This window comes from Aphis gossypii, chromosome 1, assembly GCF_020184175.1.
Source record: "Aphis gossypii isolate Hap1 chromosome 1, ASM2018417v2, whole genome shotgun sequence".
In the NCBI taxonomy this organism is placed as follows: Eukaryota; Metazoa; Arthropoda; class Insecta; order Hemiptera; family Aphididae; genus Aphis; species Aphis gossypii.
In genome coordinates, this window is record NC_065530.1 from 28,119,027 (window position 1) to 28,131,089 (window position 12,063).

At 26.2% G+C, this 12,063-nt stretch overlaps 2 protein-coding genes across 3 annotated transcripts; both read right to left on the bottom strand.

Moving 5' to 3' along the window:
• Window positions 1-330: 330 nt before the first annotated feature.
• LOC114121616 (nuclear pore glycoprotein p62) lies at window positions 331-4,440 on the bottom strand. 2 transcript variants are annotated; one of them, XM_050210837.1, is made up of 7 exons: window positions 4,184-4,440; window positions 2,157-2,267; window positions 1,457-2,120; window positions 1,233-1,395; window positions 998-1,173; window positions 818-929; window positions 331-729 (listed from the first exon to the last, which is right to left on the bottom strand). In XM_050210837.1, the coding sequence occupies exons 1-7, from the start codon at window positions 4,257-4,259 to the stop codon at window positions 565-567; spliced, it is 1,467 nt and encodes a 488-aa protein (XP_050066794.1). In that variant the 5' UTR covers window positions 4,260-4,440; the 3' UTR covers window positions 331-564. The 2 variants fall into 2 exon arrangements, with proteins under 2 accessions (XP_050066794.1, XP_027839825.1); XM_027984024.2 differs by having other exon boundaries at window positions 1,457-2,267; window positions 4,184-4,439.
• A 2,193-nt stretch (window positions 4,441-6,633) lies between these two features.
• On the bottom strand, window positions 6,634-11,687 carry LOC114121621 (transcription factor E2F5-like). Its single transcript, XM_027984030.2, has 10 exons — window positions 11,531-11,687; window positions 11,306-11,402; window positions 10,533-10,726; window positions 10,256-10,365; window positions 10,067-10,175; window positions 8,649-8,936; window positions 8,444-8,534; window positions 7,573-7,647; window positions 6,880-6,924; window positions 6,634-6,805 (listed from the first exon to the last, which is right to left on the bottom strand). Exons 2-10 carry the CDS (start codon window positions 11,337-11,339, stop codon window positions 6,687-6,689), a joined length of 1,065 nt encoding a protein of 354 aa, XP_027839831.2. The 5' UTR covers window positions 11,340-11,402; window positions 11,531-11,687; the 3' UTR covers window positions 6,634-6,686.
• Window positions 11,688-12,063: the final 376 nt, after the last annotated feature.

Consider the following 12,063-nt stretch of genomic DNA (forward strand, 5'->3'; position numbering starts at 1 on the left):
TTTAAATAATTATTTGTCTATAACAAAAATAATTTCATAGAGTGAGTTGAGCTTACACTTCAAAGTGATAGTAAATTCATATTTTCAGGGTTTTAACTTCATAAGCTACAATTTCTGAAAAAGAAAGCTTTCTTTAAAAATAAATAAACTAGTTTATATTAGAGTGTTTTGTCAAAGGCTTGTTATTAATTTATAAAACATTAACCATTTTAATAATTTTAAAGCAAAAAAAATTGATTTTTTCGTTGTGTACATACATAGGCTACATAGACAAAACCAGATAATTGTAGAACTTAGACACTAAATTATCAATTATATTTTATGAATCACTGAACCATTTATAAATAATTATATTTTTATTAACTATTACAAGCATAATTTTTATAATTATTTAATTCATGTTTCCATATTTTACATATTATAATAATTAACAATTACACATAATAAAAGATAAAGATAATTCGTAAACATTAATTGCCAGTAGTAAGTATCCATTTTAAATAATAAAAAGTACCAATTTCAATATTTTATTATAATGTGTAAATATTAATTTTGTATTATTATTTATTTTCTAAATGAGGACATAAAAGAGTTATCATTAGCAGCTGTTAGGAAACGGGAATGTTCTTCATTTACTTCGGAAACCATGGAACTTAAATTTTCTGCATTATGCTCTATGTACTGTAATGCTGTCATATGGCAGTTCAATATTCGACAAATAGTATCCAGCTGAAACAAAAATTAAATCAATCATTGTACAAATATAATTCAAAAGTAAATATTTTATTTATATCAATATAATTTAAATTATATTTACATCATCATCAGAATCTTTTTTTGAGTTGGCTTTGTTTAAATTATTTACTATTTCTTTAATATCTCCAGACATTTGTTTGACTTGGTTATCGATTTCTTGAGCAGCTTTATATCTATGTAAAATATTATTAGGTTAAGAATCAATAATAAACAATAATACCAATAATTTTAAATAACATACATTGGTTCTCTTTCATTGTTCAAGCTACTCAGTACTTCAGCAGATTGTAATTCTTGTTCTAGTGGAACTAAACAATCTTCAAGTTCTTTTTGTTGGGATAACAAGAAGTCAAGTTCATTTTCAATATCTACTTGTTCTTTTTCTTTTTGCTCCAGAATATCATACAATTTTACCAACTGCAAATGTATTTTTATGATTATTTAATATTTTTAGCTATATAATTCATGAAAATTACTTTAGTAGATTGATTTGTTAACATATTATCCCAAACAGTTATTTCATTTGCTTGATTAAGAAATTGCTTTTCTTGATTTTCTAAGCTGACAGTCCAGTTATTAATTAAATCAATAAGTTGTTGGAAATTTGTTGGTTGAACTGCACTGGATTGACTATCTGATCTGTTACAAAAATGTATAAAGTTATTATTATTGTAAATGAAATATTGAATTGTACACATACTGAGATGTAGCAGGTGGAGCAAGTGTAGTAATTGCAGCAGTCGTTTGTACCGTAGTAGCTGGGGCTGTGGTTGCTGCAGAAGAGCTCAACGAAAATCCAGTAGTACTTGTTGTGCTTAATGAGAAACTAGTAGAAACTGCTGGAGTTGTACCTAAAGAGAAACCTGTTGATGGTTTAGTTGTTGCCAGAGAGAAACCAGTTGACGCTTGTGTGGTACCACCCAATGAGAAACCACTTGATGCTTGAGTTGAGGCCAATGAGAAACCGGTAGATGCTTGAGTGGTACCAGCTAACGAGAAACCGGTAGAAGCCGCTGGAGTTGAACCCAAAGAAAAAGCAGTAGATGCTGGAGTTGTGCCCAATGAGAAACCAGTAGATGCTTGAGTTGTGGTCAATGGTAAAGGAGCAGCTTGAGTTGAGGCTAATGAGAAACCGGTAGATGCTTGAGTGGTACCAGCTAACGAGAAACCGGTAGAAGCTGCTGGAGTTGCACCCAAAGAAAAAGCAGTGGATGCTGGAGTTGTGCCCAATGAAAATCCAGTAGATGGTTGAGTTGTACCTAAAGAGAATCCAGTGGATGCTGGAGTTGTGCCTAATGAGAAACTAGTAGATGGTTGATTTGTAACACCCAACGAGAAACCAGTTGATGCTTGTGTGGTACTACCTAATGAAAAACCAGTTGATGCTTGTGTAGTACTACCTAATGAAAAACCAGTTGATGCTTGTGTGGTACCACCCAATGAAAAACCAGTAGAGGCTGGTTGGGTGTTGGTTCCTAAAGAAAAACCAGCTGAAGGTTGAGTTGAACCCCCTAAGAAAAAAAAATGATTAAGTTGTGATAAGTAAAATTTTTTTAGAAATTTGAAAAGTGGGCTTTGATGATAAAATAAAACTTGTGATGCTGAAGTTTTAGTTTTATCTGTTGAGATATTAAAATATTTAAAATTATTTATTTCATAAGACTTGGCTAACAAGTCAACTTCAATAACATGATATTTTATTGTACACTGTATATTTAATAAAGCAGTAACAGTTATTAATATTTTAGTTCAAACTCATTATATTCTACCAGCAATATATATTTCTCAAATAAAAGTTTTAAGCTCCTGTTTAAGTCATAAAAGAAACCAATAGTGAAGGTTAATAGGTTTCCTAAAGTAACCTCCAATTTTATTTTAAATAATGGATTTATTTTAATTTTAATTTTTTGGTATACCTACTAACTTAAGAATCGTTTATTAAATTACATAAATGTATATGCTATTTAAAGAGCTCCCTGTAGCAATACTAACTTTTCTTTTTTTTCAAGTGAGAACCAACTTTTTTAATGTAAATTATTATTAAGCAGACAACTTGAAAGTATTGATTTAAATCAAAAATTGAAAAAAAAGTTAGTTAGTATGTTATTAATTTTACAAAAATATATTAACAATTATACTTATAATACTGAATTTAGTATTTATTTTATTAAACCATTTCTTCTTATTTTTTTTTATTTTACGTTATTTTCTTACAACACCTTATAACTAAATCTGTATATTGGCGAACTAGTGCATATTATTAATAAATAAATAAACTTAGATATTTTTACACATTTTATAATGTTGATTGCTGATAGATTTATATTATTAACATAAGTTGTAAATACATCGTAAACCCCACGTATTCCAAAAAATTATAATTTATTAAGGATCTATTATTCTTAGTATACAAAATCAAAATTAAATACTACTTGTTAAATATTCTGATTTAGACACATTCAATTTAAAAAAAGAAGCTAATATACATACAGAGCATTCAATCAATAGCACAAACAAAAACTAGAATTTAAATAATATATTCTATTGGCTCAAACTTATGGTGCCTACATCTGTAATTTTAAAACTGGTTCCAACCCGATATTTATAAATTGTAATACTTTAATAATAGTACACAGTTTTTCCCCAAGCTCTAAATTTATAATAGATCACTAAATTATAATAATTTATAAGCTATGTTAGCACTTAGTAATATATATTTTATTTATGCACAATAATAAAGAATTGAAGGGTAATAGGTACTCAGTTGTGTATGATAACAAAAAAGAAGATAATTGTTCAAATAATTATTCAAAGTTGTTAAATTTAAAATAAGGTACCTACAATAAGTATTTGTAATTCAAATTCTGGTTAACAGATTAAAAATGAATGCACATTTTGATTACTTAGGTATATACAAATTATTGTGTTAGTGCAAAATATACTGAAATATAAATAAATACTTATATCAGGTGTAATAGATATTTTTATGAACAATCATAATTATCGTTTTTAATACACAAAATATTTTTCCTTCATTCCATTGAAAACAAGTTCTGCTGCTACCTTTTTTGATTAAGCTTATGATTATGTTATAAAGATTTTTTTAATTGTTGATTATCATCAGTTGTTAATAAAGACTCTTTACACTCAATTTTACATGCTCAAAATGTCCATTTTTTACTATTTTTAAAAAAAAGGTCCTATAAATACAATTTTCTAATTTCCTTAATGACATAAAATTCATCATTTTTATCTTCGTAATAAAAACACGAATCACACGATAAACATAAATCAAATTATACATAATTATTAGAAGAGTTCTATTAAACTTGTTTTATAATTTATGAATAACTTTGTAAAGTTCGTATTATGAACTTCACGAGCGGCCACTGTGTCTATATAATTATCAACTATTTTATCAACTTACACGATGTATTGGCAGGAGAAGTCATTGAAAACATTGAAGGAGTTGTGGTTTTGGGTGTCCCGAAATTGAAACTCATATTATTGGAAATATATTATACTTTTTGGTATTTTGTTTTTTTTTTGTCCTCCCAACAATCAACAGTAATCGCAAACACAGACAAATACGGAGTAACAACTAACAAATAAGAAAAATGTAAAAATCAGTTAGTTTACTATTATTTTTATAATATAGCCCGCGAATAACGATAGTGGCAATACCCGTGGTAGCATGAATAGTACTGATATTTGATAATATGTATATCGTGGACCATGGTTGTAAACAGTGGTCAAGCTTGGTTGTGGTAGTGGGTAGAATGGTATCAAATTCGTTATAAAAGACCGGATTATTTGAATTAAGTCACAGATGTCAGATATATCATGGCTAAATAGTGGACAAAGGTTATTGTTGCGTCCCGACTAGGTCGATTCATGCATCAACGTACGAAATGAATACGTCGTATTTGTTCAAGTATAAGTTAAGCGTTTATTAAAATAGTTCTTGCACGAATAAAAATATTATAATCTTATAGTAAAATATATAATAAGATGGTGAGTGGTGTTACGACCGGCCTCTGAGTGTCATCGATATCCCTAACCGTCTGCTACATTGTAACCGTCTGCTGAGCTCTTGTCTCGGTCTCCCTTAAAATGATTTGTCGTAAAAGAGTAGGTGGCGACTCCGTCATACGAGGGGGTCCCGAAAAGACTTAATGTATTCTTAAACACGACTTATCGAAGAGACATCGAGTTTCGACTTTTAGCAAAGAGACGTGTGTTTCTACTTTAATTGTTTTATTATTTTACTAATAAGATATTTCACACTCTCTTGTCCTCGCATGCCTGTATTAAATATTATATGTTAAAATGTGTCATCACACCATACATGTAATATTAGTATACGGACAGTACGTGGTCCGTAACATTATTTAGCCATGAGATAATAATTGAGATACATACAAATACTTATTGTATATAAAATACTTATATTTTATAAATATTTTTATATATCTATGGATTAAGTAACTTTAATTAGGTATTAATTAAGTTTTATAATCTTAGTAGGTAGGTACCAATGAATTTACCATGGCACAATCTGGTGCTTTTGCCTTACACGACATTTCATTCAATAGTGCATAATTATTAATTAATGCAATATGCTGTGTTATTCAAACTACAGCATGCATAATATACATTTTTCGTAAGAGCCCAGACATTTTGTCTTTTGTCATTACCTATGTCTATCTATTTGGAATTACTATGCAACACTTCTGCAGTTGCTCAATGTTTTTAGTCAAGACCATGTCAATATTATCTAAAATATCTTTATTAGAGTTGAAATTATTTCATGAAAAATCGTTATTTTAAATTCAAATTATTAGTGACATCGAAAGGACGAACAATCTACAAATGTATCTATATATACTATAGAGAATTGAGCTGCTCAATTTGAGGAAATAATCCATATAAAATAATAAAATAAGGTAAAAATGTAGGTACGGTGTACAATATATTATATTTAATTTTTTTTGTAATGATTTGCGTAGGTGTATAAACATAATTTGTTAATGAGAACCTCTATAATATATATATATAATAAAAAAACTCCCATTGTTGCGTTCTAAGAAATGGCGTGAACACTTTAAAAATTATTATATACTTTCAGTGTTTACTGTTCAACTGTGGTTCAACCTTACAACTTCGTGGGGATGAATATTGAAAATCCCAGCAGAACAAATTATATTAATTTGGTCATTACAATGTAGATGACATTCCTCATGATGACATAGCTGACATTTTATCTACCTATTATGTTATTATAATTTACAGTATTTATAGTTCAAAACTTGTGAAATGTGAAAAGTTAAATTTTTGCAGAAATATAAATTGGAGAACATCACGTCTTCAGTTCCTATCAGATTTTATTTTCTTAACCATTGATTTTATATTATAATATTTTTGTGTGTATTAATTAGAGTATATTATTAGAACCATGTAAAATGTAATATAATTTATAAAATTGAAATTTACTGTAATGTACATTTCTAATTTTTTTTTAAATCTCTATTTTTCCTGCAGCCACAGCGAGTACTTCCATAAATACAATAGACTATTAGTATATTATAAAGAATACATTATAACAGCCAGTTGTCAATTACAAGTAGCCACCAATTTAATTGAAAAAAAAAATGAGAGAAATTTACTATAATAAATACCTTGCCAGAAACTAATAAAATATGTTTGATGTTGAACAGGTGGTAGGTAGTATCATTAATTTTGATTGTTTTTTTAAATAATTTTTATTTTTTCATGAATTTCAATCTGTAGCTTGAGATATAATTATTACTAACTTATTTGTTATTGCATTACACATGGAAAGCAATAATTTAAAAGAAAAGAAAAAAAAATTTTAAATACAATGTATTGGTAATTTATTAAACATAGTATATTAATTACAATAACTCTTATTATTTAGGTTTAATATCAAAAGCTTCAAATGCACCTTCCGAAGGGTCAATTAAACACGGGAAAGTATTTACTGATGGAGGTGGGCTCAACCTGAAGATTGGATCATAACGTGGAGGAACTAAAATAAATTAAAAATTACATGTAAATAAATTAAATAAAAGTACACTATTAAACTATTATTTGATATCATACCTCTGGTAGATGATTTAGCTCCATTATCATCAAGCGTATCACAATCTACAAAATAACAAAATGTATAACAAAATATAATTTAAATGTTTAAATCATATATAAAAAATATTTAATAATGTAAAAATATAATAAATATTTCTTTTTCTTTTTTAAAATTTAAACGACCCTATCTAAAATAAATAATTTTGTGACCATGAGTTTACATTAGTAGATTTAAAGATGAAAACCTTTCTAGCATAACTTGTATAAATATCATTTTATTATAATTCAACTCTAAAATTATACTAAATTTGAGTTCACAATACAAAATAATCATATTTTAAATTTTAAATAATGAAAATTTGTAATATAATGCATGTTTTTTGGTTATTATTACCGTTTTTTTTTTATCTAAATAAAATGTATAGTTTTAAATTAAAATTATATGGATTCACTATTAATTAATATATTATAAAATGAATACTATATTATAATTGGTTAACCATAATATTATATTTAACAATCGTTTAATTGTAGAAACTGTTTATCTAATAAATTGTATTAATCAAAAATATGATTATATTTTACAGATTTATGAATTTATTAAATAATAAATAAATATTAAATAACTGAATGACAAAGTTTTTTAAATTTTTATTTAGAAAATATAAACATGCAATTACAAAATCATAACATAATACGGGGATCACTTACTTGTATTTTTTTCCACTTGTTTACCTTCTTTATTCAATACAATAATTTCTTCTACATCGTCAGATTCTTCATTATCTAAAAATAACAAGGTATATTTTTAATTTGATTTTATACATTAAACCTCAGATTTAATAGTATGTATCAGATTATATATATATAATCAGCCTTAATACCTATGTTAAAACTAATATTCAATTATATGTAAAGAAAACACCTTATTATAAACATAACCAAGCAGAACTAAATCTAATAATGAAATTTTTTTTTTTTCAATGTAAAATTATGTAATTATTGACTTTAATTGTATTAAGGAATCAATAACTGAATAGATTGACCAAAATATTTTGATGAAAGTATAGGCTTCCTAATGCAAAATAAGTTCTTTAGAGAAAAAAGTGGATTTGTAACAATTTGAAATAGAGACGGTTTGAATATACACATTTTTGTACAGTACACAATGAATATAGTAATATAGTAATCAATATTAATAGTAGTTGAAATTCAACCAGTATTAAGTTAAAATTATTTTAACTATAGATTACACCGAAGAGTAGATATCTATAGTTAATAAACCTAGTTAACAGCTGACTAATGTGCTAGCCATACAACTAAAACTACACAGCAGGCATATAAATAATTAACTTGATATTGATGATAACGGGTGTTGCCTGACTGTTGACATTAAAAATTGATCGCCGCTGATTATATTTCTTAACTTGAACAGAGCATAATATATGCTACTGTCCTAAACTATTTAATTCAATATTTTCAAACTGTTTTTTTGGTTTGAAGGTAAAAATAATAAATGTTCAGATGAGATTCTTTTAAAGATAAATTAAAATTAAAAACATTTTTCTATAATAGTACTTACTATATATAACACTAGATTTCACATCATCAGAAGAATTAGTGCGAGGTATTTTTCTTAATTTACTATTTGTTTCCGAAGCACATCTTTTATTCTAAACATGAAATTATTAATATAAATATTACATTTGTATAAATATAATTTTTTATTAATCTTATAATATAAAATATCATGTAACTAGTAACATATTAAAATAAAATAAAATTACCTCAAGTTGACCAAATGCTTTGAAAGAAATAAGATTCATGTTAACTGGCACAGTTTTAGAATTAATATTTATCCTAAAGGGCATACTGTTATCGGATGATTTTAAACTATAATTTCGATTAAATTTGGTTCTTGGTATGGAAATACTAGCTCCTCTAAGTGCTTCCATAGGTTGTACAGTAAACACTGATCGTTTTTCTTGTTTATTGGAGATTTCACTACTCAATAAATACATGTAACGAGCAAAAGATTTTTCTTCCTTAAGCACTTTAAAATCACGACTAAGAATCTGAAAAAAAATTGTTATGGCTTTAACTTTATATTTATAAATAGCTTATATTCAAATGGGCATTTTTCTGTATAAATAAAATATTTAAGTATTTATAGTAGTAGTTTAGTTATTTACATAAAGTATATAATAATAATATAATAAGTATTAAGTACCTAATTAAATGTGCATTCAATGAAATAAAAAGAGGAAGGATCAGCATAGACTATAGAAATATAAGTGTATAACATTCAATTTAGTTTTTTAGAACTAATAAATCCTTGATTTTTAAATTTTAGTTATCTGTATAACTTATAAATTTTTTAAGTAATAATTATGCTCTGGTAATAAATAGCTAGTTAACTTTAATTATTGATAAATATACTTCTATAACTACTATCTATATTAAAGAAGCATCATGCTTTTTAGATTGAACCGGATCTATTGTAAGGTAATTTGATAATGATTTTTCTTAACTAATGATCTGAATGAATATTTACAATAATCCTATCTTGCCTTAAAAGGATGTCAGCGCAATATTTGTTTCTCTCTCAAATCCACGTGTAACATAGATAAAACTTTCACCTAAAATCAGTTTATATGATTTTTGAGTTATCTTAAAGCAAAATCACCTATTACAAAAATTATTGAGCATAATATTTTTGAGAGTTATAACAGTATGACATATTTATTTATATATTTTATTATTATTTGATTTTATATTCTTCTATCAAAAAAAAAAAAAAAAACAATTTAAATTTAAATGATGTTTAAATTATTTTGAGTCAATATTTAGATAAATCGATATATTTTACATTCAAAATATTGTTCTCTATAATTTTTGTAATGGGTGATTTAAATCTAAGGTTAGGTACTCAAAAACTTTAAAAAATTGATCATACGTAAATACCAAATATATTTTCTGCAGGTTGCGCATAAGCTAGAGGGAGAAAACAAACAGCGCAGACATCCTCTTAGTCCAATAATTCAAAAATATTAAAAGTAAATAACAATATGGTTTTAACATTTTAAGTATAATTATCTTAGGATTAAGCTTTTAAGTTGTATTAATGAAGCATAAGTAGTTAAAATTAAATAATTTAAGCCTAATGAATTGGATTTTATAATGTTATTTAATTCTAGCAATTCACCTCTAATTGTTTATCTAAAATATCTTCTTGCCATTTTAAAGTTTGTATTTCTTCTTGAAGTTTTGTTCTCATTACTGCAGTCTTATCATCTTCACTTGTTTCAACTCCCCTAATAAATAAATAATCATTTTAATATGTAAAAATAATAGTTAAATTTTAACTGAAGTCTGTATAATACAGAGTATTTACCTCCATCTAACTTGATTTTTGGTCTTTTTTTCTATTAAACCAATACCTTCAAGTACATTTGTAATATCATATATTCTTCTTTTTTGTTTAACAGCAAGCATTGCAGTAGCCTAAAAGAAGCACATAGTTAATTTAACACTTCAAATAGGTACCTAGCTTATTAATAAATTATAAACATTTTTAAAGAAAAATTAGATTTAAAAAAATGTACTTCATAATTTAAACATTTTGTTTCATATTTTGGAGTAAATAAAGCAAATAATAATAAGTAGATTACTTTGTTTAAATGCATTACTCCATCTGGAGAGTTTCGAAGAAGATCAGCAAACTTGGTGGCTAAGTTGCCCAACGATTTTTCTTGCCTGCCTTTGCCTAAAAGCATATCCTCAACAGACAATAATTTTGAAAATGATGGAGTTTCCTCATCACTGCTTTCCACAAGATCCATAAGGTTTTGATCGTCCATATTTACTTGAATATTAAACGTATAAATACTTAAAATAACATTTATATAATATACAATAATTATTACTGTACAGTTATCATGTAGGACTTGTTTAAATTATTATTAAACTAGATAAAACTTTAATAATATTGAATGGAACACCGACATGGGAAATTAATAACCGATATAATACGAAATAATATTTCTTCACGATTCACAATTGTTATTGTCGGTGTGACGGTGTTTAATATTCTACTGACGAAACGTTCTGTGACAAAGCAGCGCTACATACTGTGTCTACAGATAAGCAATAATCGCTTTTATCATGGTTATTGTATAAAGTTTCTCTGATAAGATGCAGTAGGGGTGATTTATTAAACAATATAATCCTTACTAATTCCAAATAATCCCAAAAATAATCGAAACAAAGAAAATATTATGTGTATTAAAATATTAAATTGTATTATTTTAATAACTAATTAACATAAATGTTTGTCAAGTTTGAATTTTTCTTTTTTGATGTCTTATCTACTTTAATAAATTGTGCATACAATAGTAAGTTATCGAGATAATAATTATTTTAGCTTTCAAATTGATAGATGTACCTTTTACTGGTGATTCCCCAAGCGTGTTCACCATAGACAAGAATATTGTGTTCACCCCATCATAAGTTGACTTTCAATTATTTGTAATAGGCTGACACTAAAAAGTGAAAAAATTGCAATTAGGATTCTGTCGAAAATTGAAACAAAATAAATGTTGACAGAATATTGTGCAGAACATACAAAAAAATCAACTAATATCGATTTGTAATATAATTAAATACCTACATGTTAATGATTGTAAAATTAAATTTAATCTTTGTCTATGTTGTGCTTTTTTGTTGATAATTTGAATATTTACTGTCACACTGAAAATCACTGACTGAAAAAGTCAAGAATTTTTACTCAATATATTTTTGAACAAATTTTTATCGCATCAAATTAAAGACGTAGGTAAACTGAAACCAATATTCGAAACTACGATCAGACTATACAATTTTATCTATATTAGATGTATAATTTAAACAACTTAACAGATAAGTAGTGGTGTTTCCACAATCCACATAATATTACCTATTTTAATATTTTTACGCTGTGTTATTATATCGAAAAGTATGTTTATCGCATGATATGAATTTTGATTGTAATGCTCAGATATAGCATACAAGTTACAACTGGATTGACCGCAACTGTTAATTGAGGCGTGTAGTTTCAAAACCAGCCATAATCAATTTTTAAAAATTTTCAGGAACAATATATTCTGGACTTTGGTATAATATAATATACCAAGGTGGATGTAGACAACCTTGATAATATACATT